Source organism: Erpetoichthys calabaricus, chromosome 9 (assembly GCF_900747795.2).
Source record: "Erpetoichthys calabaricus chromosome 9, fErpCal1.3, whole genome shotgun sequence".
In the NCBI taxonomy this organism is placed as follows: Eukaryota; Metazoa; Chordata; class Cladistia; order Polypteriformes; family Polypteridae; genus Erpetoichthys; species Erpetoichthys calabaricus.
The window spans coordinates 237,965-259,873 of NC_041402.2; the positions used below are offsets into that span (position 1 = coordinate 237,965).

At 54.0% G+C, this 21,909-nt stretch overlaps 2 protein-coding genes across 13 annotated transcripts in view; one reads left to right on the plus strand and one right to left on the minus strand.

Moving 5' to 3' along the window:
- The window catches only part of ttll11 (tubulin tyrosine ligase-like family, member 11), a 188,403-nt gene that overhangs the window by 132,733 nt on the left and 33,761 nt on the right, over window positions 1-21,909 (minus strand). The gene's annotated exons all lie outside the window — the stretch shown is intronic.
- Window positions 1-21,909, plus strand: part of dab2ipb (DAB2 interacting protein b) — a 170,888-nt gene that overhangs the window by 132,551 nt on the left and 16,428 nt on the right. For 10 of the 11 annotated variants that reach the window (XM_051932097.1, XM_051932095.1, XM_051932098.1 and 7 more), the window contains 3 exons: window positions 17,674-17,827; window positions 18,589-18,687; window positions 20,045-20,599. In XM_051932097.1, the coding sequence (XP_051788057.1) occupies window positions 17,674-17,827; window positions 18,589-18,687; window positions 20,045-20,599 (808 nt within the window). Of the gene's footprint in view, window positions 1-238; window positions 369-17,673; window positions 17,828-18,588; window positions 18,688-20,044; window positions 20,600-21,909 lie in introns of those variants that run through there. The other variant, XM_051932101.1, reaches the window with a different exon arrangement.

Here is a 21,909-nt window from a genome sequence, read left to right on the forward strand (position 1 = left end):
TGTTTTCTTTGTCCCTCAAAGAGCAACGAGACGCGACAGGACGTGCCGCGCTCCCCGCTGTACGTAATGAGGAACAAAAGGGGCGAGAAGTGCTGCGCAATGGCCGTCGCCGGAGTCACCGATCTGATAAGAGGCGTCCGCGGCGCGATAAGACGGCGGCGGCGCGCGGAATCGCGAGGGCTGCGAACTGAAGCCAAAGTTCAATTTCCTCCGACGGGACGAGCGGCTCGTTTGGCTCTGCGCTCGGGTGCCGCTTGACTGCGGGCGGCCTCTGCCCCTCCGCCGCTCCGCTGCCAGCCCCGAGCCGGACGTGGGAAGCGGCGATGCCGGGAGCGGCTGAATTATTCATGCCGAGCGGGAGAGTAAAAGTAGGTCAGCGTTAAAAGCGGAGATGCTGGTGACGGACAGCCGGGCCCCGCGGCGCTCCGTGCCAACTAATTGTGCGCCGCCAACGGGAAGCTGGGAGGGGCACCAGGGGTCCTGGGCATGTCGGCATTCCGGTTGGTTTTTCTCATTCGGTGATGAAGCTTCAAGAGGAAAGAGAAACGCAGCAAGCTTTTATATAGCGCCTTTTCGGTCGATGCCAGCCCTCGTATGGAGACCATACGTCTCTCGAGCGTTTGTCGAGTACAAAGCGGTCCTGGAATCCTCGCCATCTTCTGTGCCACATGTGTGTAGGGCCAGCCCAGATTTTCTACCAAGATGTTCCCAGATCCAACGAAGCGGGGGCGGCCCGGTCAGGGTCCCCTGGTGGTGGCCTCTGGTGCAGGGTGGCCATTAATGCTCCATAGGATTGGCATCTTATTCAACGGGAGGAGGTCCTCGTGTCTCCTGGACATGTTTGGCTTCTCTGGGTTTGCCACCCGCAGGTGTCTGCCCAGCAGTCACCCCCTCCTGCGATGCTCTGCAGTGGCCTCCCTGAAGTTGTCCAGACAGCCACAGTGTGACGTCTCCTTTTAAGATGGTTTACAGCACAGCCGTCACGTCTTTTATCGCTGGCCTTTGTGGTGGCACCTGGCTGTTGGTGCCCTGTCTTTCCATGTGGCACACTTAACTTGCCTGCCGCCCTTTGTGTGTTGATGTCTTCTGATGAGGAGTGCAGGGCGGGCACACGCTTTGGATGGCTTGAGTCGCAGGCCAGTTGGGTGGCACCTGTCGGAACACCAGTGCATGGTGGGATGGAAGCAGTGGCATTGACTTTTGTTTGTTCAAGTCGTGCGACTTGTGGCATGGCACAGGTTTGAGAATTTGGTGTGGCAGAGACAGTGACACGTCTGTGCTTGATGCTCCTGTTAAGCTCTTGTCAGAATAGGCGATGCCCTCTTACCCTGGCATTTCAAAGGCAGCCTGGTGGGCTGCTCAGAATAGCGTTTGTCTGTGTGCCAATCAGAACTCTACCGACAAATTAACAAAGACTGGCGCATGTGGATGCCAAGTGCCCAGTGTTTGTAACTGGGTCTCCGTTAGATGCACTTCTGCCGCTGCCTAGCTGGCGAAACCGACTTGTAACGTGGGCACTCCTGCAGCAATCAAGATGGGCATAGCAGTAGGTACCAGGCACAAAATGAGTGATGCACCCACTCATTTGTCTGGAGTGCCAGCCAACCCTTGAGGTAAAAAAATCACCCAAAGTCACATCTTCTTACCAAGCAAAAATGTGCCAAGAAGGGCATGAAAGGTGGGTGCTTGTGGCCCCCATCTGAGCTCTGGCACACGGCCTTCTTCTCTGTCTTGAACATGCTGGTTACTTTCGACATCTTGAAGAATGGCATTGATGTCATCAGTGCACTCAGTGCTTGGCAGAACCAGGAGGGATGCTGCAGGCACTTCAGATTTCTGCCAGACTGGGCAAGGAGGGAGGCTGGCATGGGTGTGCCATAATCCTGTGGTTTGTGATGTGTGTTGTGACATGTGTCATGATGATGGTATTGGAGCGCTGGCTGGAAGCCCTGTGTGTGCTGCCACGTGCCGTGGGGTTGGAAATGCCCGTATGTCAGAAATGCTGCTTGCCTGCGGTTGCCTCTTGTTGGTCATTCGCTCAGATGGCATTCTGTCTCTGGGGTGAGACGGGCACGTTTGTCACTAGTTGTATTCTGACTGGCTATTCCTGGTTTTACTGCCACTTGGGGGTGGCACAGGCAGGTCGTGAGGCTTGTGGCTCGCCATTGATGTCTGAGTGCTTGAACCCTTGTGCTGCCTGCTTCCTCCATTGGGCAGTGTAGTGCCAGTGTGGCAGCAGAGCATGTCCATGAATCAGTGTGTCTTTATAAGATGCCCAGGGCAGCAGGAGCTGATTGTGCCCATTGCTTTTCTTGACTATATGCCCATTTTCTTTCTTGTTTTTAAATTTTTCATCCTTTTGCTTTGTGGCCACTCGTATGCTGCCCACCTGGCACTCGATGGGTCTTTGACACTCAGGAAGTTGCCAGCTTTTAAGCATGCCCACTGCTTGAGCAGCTCTTTTGCTTCACATTTCCACAGATGGTTTTCTGAAGCAGCTGGCATGCACAGAGGAGAGGTGGCATAAACGGATGGCATGGTGATTGTGCCCGTTGGGTGGGGTCACGTGGAGGAGCACCTGTCCTGTACTTCCCGTCTCACATCTCGTTGGCACCGGAGCTCTTTGTAGGACCAGTCAGTCACAGTGGGGTGAGCCTGCCAGCTTTGAGAGCCTGGTCGAGAGGAGGGCGTCGTGCCCTCAGTGGTCTGTGTGTGGTCGGCCCCCCGTTTTTTCAGTGTCTCCCTGTGCCGTACGCCGAGGAGTGCCGCGCTCCAGTAGCACCTTTAATTATCCGCTCAAGTGCCATTGTGCTGATGCCGCGGTGGCGCGCTCCGATACGGGGGCTCCATTCTCTCGTCTAATTCTTTAATTATTCACCTCGTTCAGGGCTCTTTGTCACGAGGGGCTTTAATGTTAGTTATTTGCACATCACTGCGTCTCTCGTCATTAGGCGCCGCTTTAGTGGGGAACAGCGAGCAGTCGCCATCTTGTATAGCGCCTTTCAGGGCCAGGAGGGGACGAGTGAGGGACCCTGGCAGGGCGGGACTTGGATACACTTCTGCTTGGCGTCGCCCTGTGCATGCTGGCCACTTGGCAGCTTTTAGAATGTCAGAGGGCGCCTGGCCATGCAGTGGTGTCTGGCTCAGCTGGCACGGTAACGGGATAACCAAGTGTTGGCGCCAGAGTGGAAATGTGGTGAGCCGGGCACGCGTAACGTCTGCCTCATCTTATTGGTCAAAGAGACGAATTCCCTTTGCTCTTTTTTGATTTTTCATCCATTTGCTTTGTGGCCACTCAGTTGGCGGCACATGGAGGTCACCAGGCACACTTGAGCCTTTGAAATTCAGGCAGTTGCCAGCTTGTATCGTGCCCGCCGCTATCTCGGCTCGTCTGATTGTGTGTTCTCCGTTTTCACAGCTGGCATTCACAAACAGCTGACATACTGGGATGGTGTGGTAGTGCCAGTAGGGCAGGTCATGCGCTGGAGCCCCTCTTCTTTCCTTTCTGGTTCATCTTTCATTGGCACTGCAGATTAGCACAGTCACACTGGCATCAGATGAGAGGGACCTCTGTGCCCAATGAACTTCAATGCCAACACCCTACAGCACAGGCCACCTGTGCCATTGTAGCCGTGGTCACATGAATATTGTCACGTATACAGAAGATGGTGGAGTTCTTAACTTGCAACATGATGCCCGTCTCTGGTGCCATGAGGAGGAGGCAGACAGAAAAGGCGCCATATTGATGGAAGGGGAATGGCTGGGCGGATGGGAGAGGCGCTCTGTCATAGCGGGGGGTCTGTGTCACAGAGATCGGAAAGGCACTATATAAGCGGTCGCTAGTGCCACCCGCCGGCACCTCGGTCCACCAGAATGTGTCATTGTATAATCTGTGAACTTGCACACCGTTTAGCCCGCTGTGCCTACTGTGCCCGCTGTGCACTGACACTACAGCTTGTGAATGCGCCAGAGAGCCCCAGTTATGTCCTTATGTCATTTATGGGCTGAGTGATGTGTGGCCAGCCTGATGGCACACTGCCCAGTGTGGGCACCTGCATCTCCTCTGGGACAAGACCACGGTGTAACCATGTCTGTTGGCATGCGCCCGCTCTGCCATCACGTGCGTCTGTCCAGTTGCTTTGCTGGCTGTTTTTCATTTTTTGTGGTGGATTAAAAAGACCAAAGGGACGCAAACTGGATTGAAATGGGCAGGCTAGCATGGCACGGGTAGACAAGATGGCAGGCGTGGGATACTGCTGAGAAGTTCGATAAGGTGGTACTTTAATAAGGCAAAAAGCATAGAGGAGTTGTGGGCAGGGGCTGGCACCTCCGCCTCTAAGCGGTATTTGCCATGGCTGCATGTGTGTGATGCCATCGAGGGATTGGGTCTTCAGTTGGCTCCAGGGAGAGGGTTGCTGGACGCAGTGCCCACCCTCTGCCCGGACTTTCTGTCCCTCAACCCCCGGGCTGTGCTTTCGTGTGCGTCACACTCTTGCTGTAGGTGTGTGTCTGATTGAGGGGGGCTTGCTGACTGAGGCCCCAGGGTAGGACGGGCACCACCCTGCAGTGGTTTCTTTTTGGCATCATGGGTGGGTCTTTGGTCTCCTTCACATGTACCTGGTGCAGACCCCTAAGGTTTGGGATGAGGCTCAACCCAGTGTCTTTTTCATTGGCACACTTTGCCAGCTGGTATCGGCCTTCCCTCTCGCTGGGCGTCGTCTCTCTGACGGCAGAGCGGCCCACCTCAGGGATGCCCAAGAGGATGGGCAGCCCTAGCTGTGCTGGTGCCACGTGCTCGCTCTTCCGCCTGGTTGATTCTTGAAGGCTCCCTACAAACGATGTTCTAAAGGAGCTTTTAATAATGCAAAGTGCGGGCGGGCCGAGCCCCTGAAGGTGCGGCGTGCGCTTGACGGCGTGCCAGGGAGGCACTTAGCGTAGGATTGCTGAAGCCCGTGGGGCTCGGATCAATCGCGTGTTGAGACGTGCAGCTCTCTGCCAGTCGGCAACATGAGGTCTGCTGATGCCCCCTGGTGCCCGTGCCTGGTTTTGTCATACTGCCTCCTCGGTGGGCTCGTCACATCCCTCATTGCCCACCGCAGTTCACTTCTCACGTCTCATGGCCTCATTTTGGGAGCTTCACTTTTGACCTTTCTCATGTCTTCATCTCCACGATGTCATTTGTACCCCACACTTGGGCACACGGCTCAGTTACCCAGGGCTTCCGTCCGTGCCCGCCCGCTGTCCCAGACTGAGGGGACCGGAGGTCGACGTGGAGCCTAAAGGACGGCGGCTGCTGCCCTGATGCTGAATTTCTTGCTTTTCGCCGCACTAATGAGTTCAGTTAAATTTGAATTGGCACAAGTGAACCCCCTGGGCGTGGGGGCCGGAGTCTGTGATGGGCACTGCAGGGCCGCTGTGCTCATGCCGATGGCTCCACACCTAACCAAGTGGGCTCAGACTCTGACAAAAGACACGTGTGACCGACGAGAGCCCCCAGGCATGGCATCTCTTGGCTTGATCTGCCAGCCGAAGGCCCCTTGGGTAGCCCCGATGAGAACGGGCATCTCAGAGTTTGCAATGGCAGCCCCCCAATTCAGTGGAGTTTAGTTTTGTGTATGGCACCCTTGATTTGAGTGGCACAGGTGACGAAACACACGGTCAGGCAGAAAGGGGGTCCTCGCTCAGTCTGCTAGGCGGAGGCGACGAGGGGCACACTGTGGCTGTTCACTGCTGATGTCGGGGGGTTTGTGAGGTCGGGCACTCATTTTGGGGGTCTCTTGGTTCTGAATCTTCCATCTCGATTGCTGCTATTTTGTCTTCTTTTTGTTAGCGCAGCTCGTGTGTTATTGGGGGCGGGCCTTCAGAGGTCGTGACCCGCGTAAATGATGTGGCACCCATGAGGGCATTCGCTCTCCTGGTGACGGATTCTGGATTTTCTGTTTGTTTTTCTCCCTGCTTGTTTCTTTTGCCTGTGATTTCCTGACTTGTCATTTTGGCCCTGGCACTGCGTGGCACATCTTCCAGTTTTGACCTTTTCTGACTTTGCCTACCCCTCTTTTCTTGCACCTGCACTGCTTGTTGGCTGTTAATCACTGGTCTGGAGGCAGAAATTGTACTATGTGGGTTGGCAGACCCAGTAGCGTAGTCGGCAGGATCATCGCTGAGGCCTTTCAGCTGGGCGTGCGAGAAGTCAGGAGCTGACTGGGCAAAGCAGGGACGGACGCCGTTGATTAATTGTCAGAGGTGGGAATGTGGCACTGAGCGGGTGCAGAACTGTTTGATTTGGCGTTTGATATGCCAGGCCTTCCAAAGTGCTGCCTTCAGTGTCCTAAATTTTAGTGCACCGTTGTAAGGCCCGACAAGCCCCCTAGCCCCCCCCCCCCCCTCGTAGGCACGGGGCTCCGGGTTAGCCCTCCAAACAGAGAATTGGATGGGAAAGTCGCTGAATGAGACGTTTGCCGTTGTTTTCTTTGCGAGTGAGGAATGGCGGATCCTCAACAAGCAGCAGCAGAGATCTGTGCGGCTCGAGCCTCGGGGGACGGCGTTATGGAGGCAGCTGTGTGTGCGTCTGTGTGTGTGTGTGCGTGTGTGTGTGTGTGTGTGTGCGCCAGCTCCCTCGCTCGCTCGCCCTTTCTCTCTCTCTCTCTCTCTCGCTCGCTCGCCCTTTCTCTCTCTCTCTCTCTCTCTCTCTCCCTCGCTCGCTCGCCCTTTCTCTCTCTCTCGCTCGCTCGCTCGCCCTCTCTCTCTCTCTCTCTCTCTCTCCCTGCCCCCCCCATGCTGTGCCCAGCCCCCACCCTCCTCTTCCTCCCTCCCTCCCTCCCTCCCTCCCTCCTCTCCGGCAGCTCCAGGCTATTTGTTCCTCCTGTGTAGTCAGAAGCTCCGCTCTTCTGCTCTCCTCTGCTCTCCTCTTGTCACTCCCTGCCCTGCGCTCGCCCCAGTGTGGTCCCTGAGCTCGGCTGGCACCTGATAAAGCGGCCAGGCTCCTGGCGGAGGGGCCGGGCTTGTTCTGCACACGAGGAGAGGGGGCTGCAGATCCTGTCGCCGCTGTGGGCAAGTGGAGGACACGAGAGGAGGGATGGGCACGGCCAGCAGGATCCCTCCAGCCATTGGGATTTACTGGAAAACGGAGCTGTGAGGCGAGCACCACCACCGCCATCGCCACCGCCACTGCTGTCGTCTCGTCCTCCTCCTCCTCCTTCTTCTCGATGCTCGGTCCGTCACGTTACTAGTAATGCCTGGTAAGTGCTTTCCGTTCTCCAGGGTGTGTGTGTGTGTGTGCGCGCGCTGTGCCCGTGTAGCCTTGGCGCCGCTCGACAGGCCGCCTGCTCAAACTTTTCCCTGTCAGCGTGCACCGGCTGCTCCGGATTTTTCCGTCCTGAATTCCTGCAGACGCCGTTTCTCCTCTTCCTGTCCGGGCGCAGTGGGGGTAGGGATGCTCATTGTTTTAGGAATGCCATCGTGAGACGGGCCTGCCATCTTCCGAATTAGAGAGAGGAGCACTGAGACGATAAAGTGGCGGCCGATGGATGAGCCGGACCCCTTTGCCCTGGTGGCCGTCGGGTGGTGTGCCCCCAGATAAGCGGCGCCCCGATTGGCCCAGTTAGCTCTCCAAAATGAAAGTGGCACATGCGTGACCCCCTCATCCCAGCTTCAGACCGGTCTCTACCATATGGCGCACACCGCCAACTCTAGCCAGTGCCACCCGAGGTGGGTACATCTTTATGCTTGGCATCTGGCTTGTCTGTTCTCTCGTGCCCAGTCGGTGCCAGCAAGAGCGGGCGAGACAGGAGTGCAGTGTCAGTTGGCAGGCTGCTGAGGTGGCTTATTGGAGGCACGTTGTGGGCACTGGCCTGGCATGTCAGTGAGACGCCACGGCTCGAGGCCCTCTGGTGACGCCGTCTTTCTTTCCTCCCCTCGGCTCGGTGGTGGGGGGGGGGGGGCACAGTTGACAGGAAGATCCAAGTGACACATGCAGACGCTGGGACGCTGGAGGCCATTCTGGGTGAGTGAAGGGAGGGCAGCGGGAGAATGTGCAGTGCCATCTGTGGGGACGTCCAGCTCGTCCCTTGGCACGCCTGGCACTTTCACGACCGGGTCAAGGGTGAAATTCTCACAGCGTGAGCTCTCTGTAATCCTAGTTGGCTCAGTGATGGCCACGGTGACCCGCCATTGACAGGCAGGGACCCTCCACCTGGGGTTTGTTTCTTTTATAGTTTGTTGCCCGTGAAGTGGCTGATGCCAGCCACTTCCAGAGGTGGGCGAGCACTGGCTGGAGGAGTGGAGTTGATGACATTCGGGTGTCCACAGCGGCTCTGCGGTTGGCAATGCGGCCAAACAAAGGAGCTACGGGCAGGAGCAGGTGGCAGCATGCCAGGCTGTGGTCAAATGTCAAAGATACAAAGTGGGCAGTAAAATCAAAGGGACCTGCCAGAACCTCTGGGCTGCTCGCAACAGGGTGCATTGCTGGGTGCCACATGCAACAGGAGCCCCTCTCGATTTATAACATAAGTACCAAGGCTTTAATGGTGGGCTATGCCAGTATCTATCTATCTATCTATGCCATCTCTGTAGCTTTTCCTGGAGACGTCTCGTGTCTTGTTAGATGGGCAGAGCGCCAAGGTCGATGATGACAATTGTGTCTGGTCACGACATGGCCTTTTGTTAAGGTGTGCCAGTGCCATTCTGGTGATGCCTCACAGACGTTTGTCCTCATGCTTCAGGTGGAGGGCCAGCCGAGTGACCAGCCTGGGGTCTTGAGTCGTTTGGGGGGCACTCTGAGAGCCGCCGCAGATGTTCAGACCAGCGTGCCAGGAGCCTTGAGCCCAGTGGGGTGTGGTCAGCACCGTGCGCCATGGTTGCAGTGAAAGAGATGTCCCTGTCTCTCCGGGGGGTGTCCATGAGAGTGACCCGAGTTTACGAAGGCGACATCATCAGTCACCCGCTGCCTGTGGCAGCACGTTAGAGAGGTGGCATGTGAAGGACCAAGAGACAAAAGGCAGGAGCCACTTGGGAGGGCTTGGGCCCTCAGGTTCATGCTGAAGTTGGCACGGCGTGCTCAGCTGTCATTAGGAAACAGGCAGGTGGCACAGTGACACAACTCAGGACCTGAGTGTTCAAGTCCTGTGCCCACTGTGCCAATCTGATTCCTGCTTTACACCTGACTTTCCAAGTGGGTGAGACTCTAGAATAAGCCAAGTGGGTTGGCAAGACGTTCTGGGAAGACTGATAGAGGGGTGCACGGCACATTCAGTTGGGCCCTTGGACATTAGTTGGAATCACCCCAAGAGAATGACATTGGCGCGCTGTTTGTCCTTTTTCCTTCTTCCTGTCTCTTCTTTTTCGACGTATGCCATGGCTGCCTACCATACACAGGGCACATTAGCCCCTGATCCACAACAAACGATGGCAGCACAGGCCTTGACCATGGTGAGCAGCTCTTCTCGCCAGCCCTGTGCCTGTCCATGCACTTCTGCTGGTTCCATGGCACACACGCCAGCTCTGGACCAGTGAGGGCCATTAACTGAATGGTCTCTCGATGGAGGTGCCCAGCAGCTGCTTCTGCTTTCAGGGTCCTTGTGTGTCTGATGTGCTGACAAGTGGTGCCCATCTCGTCTGACATCTGCCAGCCATTAAGTCGCTGCTGGTGGCCTTGCTGGCACTGACGTTTGTCATCGCCCTCCGACTACAGAGTGCCTTATATAGCGCCTCAGTCTGTGAGCAGAACAGTGCTGCCCCCTGGTGCCCACCCCAGCCAGACTTGGTGAGGAAGTTATTGTGAAGGCGGGCAACCATGCAGCGTGCATGCTGCCCGCTGTGCCACAGAGTGGCTGGCTTGAATTTAAATAAAAATGAAAGTTTTGGCCTTGTGAGGTGTGAAAGTCCTGGCAGACGGGACTCCTGACTTGCAAGGCGCTATATGAACCTCAGTGGTCCCATCTGGCCATAGCAGCAGTGGCCGCTTTTCCAGTTGTGATGCCATGAATTCTGTCAGACGGTCAACTTGGGGGCACTTGGCTGTCCTCCCATCATGCCACCCTGGTCACCCAGTTTTTAATTAAAGCCGATGCACTTCTGGCTGGCATCACGTCCCATTGATGGCCTCCTTCCTTGTGACATTTCTTGAAGCGGGCACTCAGCTGGCAGGAGTGTCTCTCTCTCTCGATTAAGTTTTCCTACAATAGGGTGGCACTTGGGTTTAATGATGATGGAATCCTGGCTAAATGTGAAGAAGTCCTCCTTGAGGTGCCCAGGTACCATACCTCAGGTCCTTCAGGGCCTTTGGCCATTCGGGTGACCTCTTGCCGCCTGCTGGTTTTCTCAGCTGGCAGTGTCAGACATGCCATTGCCAGATATTTTCATGTTCACCACAGCCCTTCATTGATCTGTGTTTTATACAGCTCCTTTTGGCCGTCCTTGACCGAGGTGCCCAGTCAGCTTTACCCATAACTGCTGCTCGTGGACCCTCTTGAGGTGTGCGTGCCTTCTGAAGAGCAACAAAGGCCTGCTGTATAGCGCCCCCACCTGTCCAGGGTGGCCACTTACGAACTGAGAGCTAGGCATCTGGTCAAATGCCACTCTGAATGCCAAGTGGCACCTTAGCTATTCATTAACCCCCATAGTGCCAGCAGGCAGTCCAGATAAGGACTCGAGAGCCCACCAAGGCCATCTAAAAATGCCACCATGTCCCGCTCTGTCATTTGCTGTACTAACTCATGCAGAGGGCAGTGGGCAAGGTGGCATTCTGGTGCCTCAGTTGCATCTTCTGTAATGTAAACTCTGCTCATTCCTGGCATGGGGCATCATCCAGTAAGGGGTAAGCCTGAGGCTCAGAGCCCCCTTGGTCTTCAAGGGGTCGTTATATCGTGTGGTGGCCGGTGGGGCTCTTGGTGTCTCAAATCACAGACTGGTAAAGCTGGAGAGTGTGCAAACTGATCATTTGGGGCATCCTGTGTGGATGCCCACTCTCCTTGGTGAGCTGCATCACTCGCTAAGAATGGCTTGTAAAGCATCTTGAGTTGGTGGGTGGTATATTAGTGAAGGTTGTGACATTGGCATGACGGTGCCACCTGACCAGCTTTGAGTTCGCAGGAGACTTGTGGCATCTTTTGAAGGTGGCACAGCCTAATTGAGATTAAATATATCTGGAGACAAACTGTTGGCATGCCAGTCAGTCTGTGCCCTATATAGTGCCTTTCACAATGCATTGAGGGATAGGAGAGTAAAGTCCAATGACCATAAATAGTAAGAAGCCAACTAGCATCTACTGTGCCTGCCACAGGCAAATCAGGCAGCACAGGGGGCAGGTGCCATCAGTCAGGAGGGCCCACAGGTGAAATGGGGCCCAGGGCACAGTGGGTAGCATCAGCCAGAACTGGCATGACTCTGTGAGTGAAAAGCTGACACAGTGGCACCAGCACCTTCAGGGACATAATGGCAGCAGCATTTGGGGCTGGCATAACTCTCTGATGTCTCAGCACAGGGCAATGGATGAATTGGCATTTCTGTGCCCTGTTGTGGACCAGCCATCCAGCGATGGCAACTATGGGTTTGTTAATTGCATGCCACTTCTATCGATGACCCGGCTTCTTCTTGTGCTTTCTTGCCAGTTGTGTACTTGGTTTTTCTGTGTTGTGCCCCACACGGTAAGAGCTTGTGTGATGGTGGAAGATGCTATATGCCCTTTCATCTGGGTGAGCATGGCGCACACTCATTATTTGCCATATTTATCGATCCACTCAGTGCCATGTGCTTGGCCTATGCGCCCTTCACCCCAAGCTCAGCTGTCACTCAGGTGACTTTTGTAGTGCAGGGATCTGCCAGCGGCCACTGAGAATGTTGGCAGAGACTGAGGGCAGGTAGCACAGAAGGGGGTGCCCATTGTGCAGTGGTCCTGGCATTTCTGTGCCCGTTGTTCTCAGATGCTTTATTAGAAGTGATGTCTCGGGTAGGGGGGGCTTTTCTGACCCAGTTTGTCAGCCCAGTGGCATATAGCGCCTTTCAGAGGCTTTGGGATTGGTGATCACATTAAGTGTGTGCCCCTCAGCATGTGGCATTCCTTTATATGGCGCCTTTCACACATTACAGAGGACTGTGTTTATTTTGTATTGTCGCCTGCCTTACATGGAGTGCCCGTCTTTATAAAGAGCCAATAGAGAGGTTTCTTTCCTAGACATCGGCTGTGGTGTCGCGGGTGCCAGCTGGGACCCTGACACTTACACTGTAGCAGCGCACACAGCTGTCACTCGGTCCACTTCCCACCTTGGTGACGTCGCCAGGGCTGGAGGTCACGTGGCAGCTGGGATGCTCCTTCAGGCTGGAGGAATGCGGCCCCTCCCCCACACCCGGTCTGCCACTCCCCACGTGTGACGTGCTTGGGCACGGAGGTCACCAGCTCGGCTCGATGTCACTGAGGTGTTTGAGGGGCATCTGGAGACCTCTGACTAAGTGGGTGCCGTCCACCTCTTCTTGGACTGGCCTGGTGAGTGTGCCTGCCGTGATTGTGCCCCACAAGGGTGGCTGCAGCCCAGGCCATTCACAGCTTGGATATTTGCACCTTAATCGGGGCCTGGCATGTTTCAGTTTGCAGCGTATGCGCAGCGGGCACACATGTGACATTTTGTGGGCCATTGCCTGCTTTCTTTGTGTTTGGGTGTTACAAGTGAGACTGGCACTTGTCCGTCCCCTCTGCCATCTTACTGTATGTGCCACTCTTGGGTCTGCATCTCGGTGTGGCTGTCAGGAGTGTCGCTGTTGACAGAAATATTCTTAATCGTCGGTGAAGACGGATTCAGCTGGTAGCCCGGGGGGCTCGGTATCGAGCCAATCAGAGGAGCCCAGCATTATGAGGCCCCGCCGCAGGGGGTTAAAGGTCATTGATCCTGGTGCAGTCCGTGGTATGAGAAAACAGAGGAGGGAGTGTGCCACTTGCACACCATTTTCTGCTGAAGGTATAAGCCTGGGTGGCATGGCAGAGATGCCCAGGAGTCAGTCCTCTGACCGAATGGAATGACAGAAAGACAAGGTGGGCAACAGCAGCCTGCCGGAATACAGACTTGGGGTGCACGTTGGCACAGATGATCTGACCAGGCCTTGTGGCAGTGGGGCAGAGGAGGACACTGAGTGGAGGCTGAGAGGGGAGTTAATGACAGAAGAAGAAAGCTGGCATGGGACCGAGAGGTCAGGGGTGAAGGTTTGGTGCCCCCGGCTGCCTCACAGCACCCTAATTTCTCGACTTCACTGCTGAGAAGTGGAGTCAGACAGTGGGTACCTTCAGTTGGATGATGAGCCCCATCTTAGTGAGGACATCTGGCTTTGCCTTAGGGAAAGGGGTCTTATTTTAGGAGTGTGTTATAGACCCCCAATTCAGACAGTCATTTCAACACACATCTTGTTAATAATATCAAAAAGGCAAATTTACAGGGGGATATTATAGTCGGGGGGGCTTTAATTATCTGAATATTAACTGGGATAACCTGGCAGATGGAGGAGCACAAGAGCAGGAGTTTTAGAAGTTTGTTAACTCAGCGGGGTGAGGCCTGTCGGGGTTTAGAGAGAATTGAGGGTCTCGAGGTGATTGGACCACCAGGGTCACGTGACCAGAATGTCATACAATTCTCCGTATCCTAGAAATTTGATTCTGTTCATCTGGACAAAGTTTTTTAAGTGGGAGAAATATTTCGAGACTTATCCAAGTCTCTTCCTCAGTCTCAATTGACTGCAGGTTTCCCCAACCTTATAAACAGTACCTTTGCTTAATCACAGAGACTAGCACCATTGACAAAGGGCCAGTTGATCAGTGATATGCAAATTGTCCACTGATTAGTAGACGTGTGAACCATTCATAGAGGGTTGAGGAATGGCTGCAATCACAGCATTGTAAGATGACGACAGATGTACCCTTAGGCCCCCTCCTCTGTTCAGAGATGGTCGTTCCTTTTTCACGTAAATGGCCTCCTTGATTCCTCTCTCAAACCAGCGCTCCTCCCTGTCCAGGATGTGCACCTCCTCATCTTTAAAGGAGTGACCACCATCCTGTAGATGTAAATAGACTGCGGAGTCCTGGCCTGACGAGGAAGCTCTTCTGTGTTGTGACATGCGCTTAGCCAGTGGCTGCTTGGTTTCCCCGATGTACAATTCACGGCACTCCTCCTGGCACTTAACTGTGTAAACTATGTTACTCTGTTTGTGCCGTGGGACCCGATCCTTGGGATGGACCAATCTTTGGCGTAGCGTGTTTTGGGGTTTGAAACCCACTGAGACCCGGTGTTTCGAGAAAATGCGCCTCAGCTGTTCCGATACTCTTTACACATACGGGATCACTAAGGGTTTTCGCTTAGGCAGTGGATGTCCTTCCTCTCTCATGAATCGCTTGGAGCGTTCTTTAGGTGTCCTCCCTGCTTTGACAAAGGACCAGCTGGGATATCCACATTTACTCAGGGCCTTTTTGACGTGGTGTTCTTCTGCTTCCCTGGCCTCTGAGTCTGTGGGAATGGTGTTAGCTCTGTGTTGTAGAGTCCTAATGACACCTAGTTTGTGCTCTAGTGGATGGTGAGAGTCAAACCTTAGATACTGGTCCGTATGTGTGGGTTTATGGTACACATCCACTTTCAAATGTCCCCCGTTGACGATGGAAATTTCACAGTCTAAGAAGGCTAGCTTGCTATTTTTCATATCCTCTCTGGTGAACTTGATGTGTTTGTCCACCCCGTTGATGTGGTCTGTGAACTGTGGTACCTCCTGAGATCTGATTTTCACCCAGGTGTCATCCACATATCTGAACCAATGGCTCGGTGGTGTTCCAGGATAGGATGATAGAGCCCTCTTTTCCACTTCTTCCATATATAGATTGGCCGTACTTTGTAAGAGTGCAGATGCAAAGACTAAAATTGTTAAGTTGAACTTTGGTAGGCTAATTTTGAGCAGATGAGACAAAGTCTAAGGCAGACAGACTGGGATAAGACAGTCGAGGAGCAGAGGGACAGGTTTAGAAATGTCACGCAGGACAGGGACAGACCTAAAATAAGAATTAATAGGAAATTAAATAAGAACTCCACGGTGGATTAATAAGTTGCAAAGGAAAAAACAGACAAATAAGACTAATGAGTGCAAAGTGAATGGTGGAGCGTATGAGAACATGAGGGCAACCACCAAGAAGGACATCAGGGAGAGGAATAGAGCAGATAAGGAGAAAGACAACCCTAAGAGAGCAGTCAAGGAGGAGGTGAAGGGCATCAGAAATAGTAAAAGGAATTAAAAGATACAGACAGTGAAATAGCGGACACTCTGAACTTACATTCTTCTGAGGTCTTCACAAGTGAGGAAGTGGATAACCTCAGAGCAGTAACAGGGACTACTAAGGAGGTATCGAGGAATTTAGAAATTCTAGAGAGAGAAGAGCTGTGATGATTAAATAGGCTGAAATCAAACAAATCTCCAGGACCAGATAATATTCACCCTCGAGTTCTTAAGGAGGTTAGTGAGTTCAGATAGAAACCCTTGACACATATTTTTAGGAAGTCACTGCACACTGGAGAGATTCTGAAGGACTGGAAAAAGGCAAATATCATCCCATTATATAAAATGGGTGACAGGGCAGATCAGAGCAACTATAGGCCAGTAAGCTCAACGTGCATCACAGGAAAACTAATGGAAGGAATTATTAGGGAGAAGATGGAGCAACACCTGGCAAGGACAGGAGTTATTAGGAACAGTCAGTGTGGGGTCAGAAGAGGGAGGTCGTGTTTTACTAACAGGCTGGAATTCTGTGAGGAGGCAACAAAAGGATACGACCAGAGTGGAGCAGATGAGATTATTTATCTGGACTTTTAGAAAGCATTTGATGAGGTGCCACATGACAGAGTGGGCATCAAAGTAAAAGAAGTGGCAGTTCAGGGTGATGTTTTTAGATGGGTGCAGAATTGGCTCAGACACAGGAAGAAAAAGGTGATGGTGTGAGGAACCTCATCAGAATTGGCCGATGTTAAGAGTGGTGACCAGCAGGGGGCAGTGCTAGGGCCGCTGCTATTTTTAATATCTATAAATAATTTAGATAGGAATATAAGGGACAAGCTGGTGAAGTTTGCAGAGGATAACAAGAGAGATGGATTAGCAGATAATTTGGAATCCGTTACATCATCACAGAAGGACTTGGACAGCAGACGGGTTTGTGGCAGATGAAATTTAATGTCAGTAAATGTAAAGAATTACACATAGGAAGTAAAAATGTGAGGTTTGAATACACAATGGGCCGTCTGAACATCAAGAGGACACCTCATGAGAAGGATTTAGGAGTCGTAGTGGACTCTAAGCTATCGACTTCCCGTCAGTGTTCAGAGGCCGTGAAGAAGGCTAACAGAATGTCAGGTTATATAGCGCCTTGATATGTGCAGTACAAGTCACAGGAGGTCCTGCTGAAGTCTTTATAATGCACTGGTGAGGCCTCATCTGGAGTCCTGGGTGCAGTTTGGGTCTCCAGGCTACAAAAAGGACATAGCAGCACAAGAGAAGGTCCAGAGAAGAGCAACTGGGCTGATTATGGGGGGCTACAGGGGGTGAGTTATGAGGGAAGATTAAAAGAGCTGAGCCTTTACAGAGAGGAAGAGGAGACCTGAGTGAAGTGTTTACAATGATGAAGGTTGTTAGTCCAGTGGATCGAGGTGGTGACTTTAAAATGAGTTCATCAAGAACATGGAGACACAGTTTGTAAATTTCACACAAACATCAGGAAGTTTTTCTTTACACAAAGAACGACAGACACTTGGAAAAAGCGACCAAGGAGTGTGGTGGACAGGAGGACTTGAGGGACCTTCAAACCCCGACTTGATGTTTATTTGTAAGAGATAAGTGGAGAGGACTGGCGAGCTTTGTTGGGCTGAATGGCCCGTCCTGGTCCCGAGTGTCGTAATGTTCACCTTCACTGGCATCACATGGCTTTATATTGAAGGCTGCCAAGCAAAATGTTGACAATGCATTTAAAGAGAGACGTGTGCATAAAAAATGAATGACGCCTCGGGCACATGTGGCACACGCCCTCTGTCTACAGACTAAGCTGTCACTCCTGCCATGTTTGTTTATGGTGAACACTGAAGTCCACCAGTACTGCAGGTGTGGCGCCTTTCATGCAGTGACGCCACTCGTCCTTGTGCTCCTTTTATGTGAAAAGTGTGAGGATGAAGTCGAGAGGGAGCCAAAAGCACTCACCTGGCATTCTCTGTGCCCTCATGCCATCTCCCCCCACCCCTCCTCACTTCACCTGGAGTGTATGGCAGGTCACCGTCATCCCAGTCCATGGACATGTGCTGCCCCCTAGGGGTCTCCTCCCAATCCCTTGCTCCTAAATGGTAAAAAGTCAGCCCATTTTTCATGGTTATAGACCCCCCCCCCCCCCGTTCTCCCTTAGGCTGGCATCTGTGCCCCCCTGTCTTCTCGACTTCATGTCAGGATACCTGCCATTGACTTCCACCCGAGTGTGTGCACCCTGCCCTCTAGTGGTCCACACCCTCTCTCAGTGCCAGTGTGTCTTCACCTTGACAGAAGGGCGTCACTGGCGGGCACCTTCTGCATAAAGGGGCTGGGTGCCCCCAGGTTTGTGCCCCTGATCATGGTCCCGGATGGCATTTCTTGCACCGCCTGTCGGTGTGCCCTGGTCACTCACTCTCGTCTCGTTTTTTCCAGATCACATCTAATGCCGAGGCTGAAGGAGTCGCGGTCCCACGAGTCTTTGCTCAGCCCCAGTAGTGCCGTGGAGGCACTGGACCTCAGCATGGAGGACGAAGTTGTGATCAAACCCGTGCATAGCAGCATTCTGGGACAGGACTACTGCTTTGAGGTAGGCTCTGTGGCGCCCATGTGTGTGCTGGGGGGGGGGGGCACGTCGACATCTCTCTACAGCACATTGGCATCTCTGTACAGCACATTATGCCCGCCAACAGAGCTCACCCTGCTACCGCTTCCCTCAGTTTTCCATGTCCATGTGTGACTGCCCTCGTGCCCCCCGACAGTACAGTGGCTCCTGACACCTTGGTGCTGGACACGAGTTCTGGATGGCTGGCCGGACAGACAGCTAGTTGTCACCAATGGCCATTTTTGCCTCTGGGACTCTTGGACCGTTTAGAATTCCAAACAAATGAGACGTGTCCACTTCATGCCCAGCCGATGACTGGCAGTGCCCTGGCTTATCATTCTGTGATTCCCACTGCCAACCCCCTCATATCTCGTCTGGGCCACGTCCCTCCGTGTTGGGCTCCTATGGGCCCTGATGAGCCCTCTGATCCATTCAGACTTGTCTGCTTGTGTGAGGGTGGAGCTAAGCAGTAGCTGAATATTCATAAGGGTGGGTTGTGGGTGGACTCACCTCCTCGCCCTGGTCAGGGATGGACATGGAAAAGGGGTGGACTGGGCTGGATTGGCTGAGCAGTAGTGATTGGCTGTTTAGAGGCGGAGTCAGCCCATGACATCAATTGGACAGTCAACTCCTAAAGTGCCAGGGGCACAGATGAGACCCAGGTGATGCCCCCACCGCCCCTTTCCTTGTAAACGGTGCCAGCGTTCTTATCGTTTGGTTGTGATTTGTGCCCTTCGTCTCTGCAGGTGACGACCTCCTCAGGGAGCAAATGCTTCTCATGTCGATCAGCAGCAGAGCGGGATAAGTGGATGGAGAACCTGCGGCGGGCAGTGCACCCAAACAAGGTAAGCCGGGCAGAGGAATAGGGGGGGGGGCACTGATGATGTAGAGAGGACCCCCTGCTAGCCCAGTCTTGGCTTTTCATTGGCCCAACTCACCACACTTGGCCACCTGGTCACTTATACTATCTGTGACACGCCCCTTGATCGGTGCCCACCTGTGCCTTTGCGTTGTTATTTTTGACACCCCCCTGCCCACTCCCCTGTCACTCTGTCAAGCTGCCCTTCTCTGCTCTTTGGGCTTTGCTAGTATGTTGACTGGCCTGGCACTCCTGGCACCTTGGATCAAATGTCTGCCAGGTGAGTTCTTGTGAGTGCTTGACTTTGGGTCCCAAGGCTTGGCTGGCGCTCGACGAGTGCCCGTATGAGCAGGTCACACTTGAATCCGTGTGAATTTCGTGGAGCTGGATGAGCTCAAGTGAGGGTGGCGTGTCGTACGTGACGAGTGCCCGGGGGTCCTCGTGGCCTAATTAAAAGAGAGGCTTGTCTCCCGGGTCATTGCCTTCCCCCCCGTGCTTCTGCTTTCCTTGGCGTTTTAATGGCGCCAGCTGACGCTGCCGAGTCTTCACAGATAATTCATTTCCTCAGGTGGGTCGACATGAGCGTTTTAATGAAGGTCACCGTGGAGGTGAGCACCCCCTGGTTGGCTCTCTGAGTCCGGTCTGGACAGAGGCCATTATAGTGGAGTGGGTACGGCGGGCAGTGGGGTAAGGACATTTTGGGGCCCAACTCACATCTCTCGTGAGTATAAGTGGGGGGGTGGGCTAAGCCCCTTACATCTGCAGCTACCGTTGTCTGTCAAAGGTGGCACCTGGTGGGCATCGTCTTCAATGTGTGGCCACTCGCTTTCAACCTTGACCTCTTAGGACTGTGGTGCCAACAGACGGTCTCGGTGCCCTTGGTGTCTCTGTGGGCACCCATAGTAAATGTAAAGTGGTGAGCAGGTATCCAAAAGGGAGCGAGTGGCAGTGCCGCATGGCTCACATAGCTCCACGGCGGACTGGGTAACAATCTGTGGGCATTGCCAGAGGTGACCTTCCGCCTTTTTGTTTAGTCATGTTGGCGAGGGTCCGCTCGGTATAACAGAGCGGGCACCAGAGTAGTGACTTGTTTTCTTCCTTCGCAGTAAAGCCTGGTACCGTGCCCCTCTAAACAGACATCTCTGTTCATTCAGTCGCTTATGGAGCGAGCGGTGACACCTAGGGACACGGCGGGCAGTAAGGCACAGGGGGGCACAAATGCAGCTCATGCTCTTCCTAATACTCCAAGGTGGATTCTGTAGCTGGCAGTTGTGACACCATGCGAGTGCCATGTCTAAAGTGCCACCTGTCTGTCTCTCTTTCTGTCTCTGTTTGCCCCCCAGGACAACAGCCGGCGGGTGGAGAACATGCTGAAGCTGTGGATCATCGAGGCTAAGGACCTGCCCGCCAAGAAGAAGTACTTCTGCGAGCTGTGCCTGGACGACACGCTGTATGCCCGCACCACGTGCAAGCTCAAGACGGACAACGTGTTCTGGGGCGAGCACTTCGAGTTCAACAACCTGCCGCCCGTCAAGAGCGTCACGGTGCACCTCTACAAGGAGACGGACAAGAAGAAGAAGAAGGACAAGAACAACTACGTGGGCCTGGTCAACATCCCCATGGGCGCCGTCACCGGGCGCCAGTTTGTCGAGAAGTGGTACCCTGTGAGCACGCCCAACCCCAACAAGGGCAAGTCGCCAGGCCCCATGGTCCGCATCAAGTCGCGCTACCAGAGCATGAGCATCCTGCCCATGGAGCTGTACAAGGAGTTCGCTGAGTACATCACCAACAACTACATGGCGCTGTGCTCGCTGCTCGAGCCCTCACTCAGCGTCAAGAACAAGGAGGAGATGGCATGTGCCTTGGTGCACATCCTGCAGAGCACGGGCAAGGCCAAGGTAAGTGGGCGATTGCCACTTCAGAGGGCCAGGGTGCCATTCGGGCGCTTCAGCTGAGGGGCTCGTGTATCTTACTTAATGTGCTGTCGTGTGCCAATATCTGAGCCAGGCAGCTCTCTCGGTGCAGGGGCTCTTGGGGGGGCTTTCTGTGCCACTGCTGCCGTCTGGTCTGTTGGGCTCCCAGAGTGCCATTCCATTGGGTCTTGAACTTCCACCCTCAGTACCACCTGAGTTGGAGGCCAGGGGCTGGGCATGGATGGCCAGAATGTAGGCGAGCGGGACGATGGCCGCGGGGGGGGTGGGGGTCGCAGACAAACGAGCAAACACAAAAAGAGCCCACAAAACCAGGGCACAGAATGAGATGCCATCCTCCGTAACTGAAGAAGTGCATTGGGGCAAATAGAAAAGAGGAGAATGTCACAAATTCAAAAGTCCAACAAATCAGGAGGGGGACAAAATGACGACCCGGCGTGACGGTAAGGCGGAGAGCGAGAGCGCCTGGGCCAGTGGGCAGTTAAGGCAGTGCCCGCTGTATGGAATGCCCGGTGGCAGTTGCTGGCGTCTTCCTGAAAGCCAGGGGTTCAGTGTGAAGCAGGCAGTCGGAGGGGGTCTACACTTCAAGAACTGAGGTCAAGCAGAGGTGGGCACAAATGACAAGAGTGGTGGGCAAGGAAGGAAAAGGGTAGGGGGTAAATGCAGTACTTACAGGGGCATTGCAAGGGCAGGAATGAAAAGGACAAGGTGGGGGACCTCAATGGCGAGGAGATACATGCCATGCATGTGCTGATGCCACCGCCTGGGTCACCACTACTTGATCACCTCAACACTGCTGAGTTCTCCACCGCGCAATCCCACTTTGTGCCCCGCTCACCTCACCTCCCGCTGTCAATCCCACCACACTCAGACCCTGCCACTCAAGCCCCCCGTTCCGCCCATCTCTGACTCTACCTGTCCATCCTAATGTCACTCAAGCCCCTTGGTCCCGCCTATCCTACTGACAGTCAAATTTTAGCCTATTGCCACTAAAGCCACCATCTCATTTGCTGCCACTCAAGTGTCTGGCTCCGCCCACCCAGTGACACCCCGGCTGACTGTGACCTTCACACCCCATCTGCTCACTGATAAAGGGCGCTCCCTCCACCATTGGTGCCACCTTTCACCCCCAGTGCCATGAATGGAGAGGCTTGTGGACATCCTTAGCCACGGGCACTGCATTCCTGTTGGGTGATGGCGAGGGGTCCACGTGCCAACACGAATACTGCTGTCGAATCAAGGCGGCCTGCTGAGCGAGAGCAACGGAAGAGAAATCA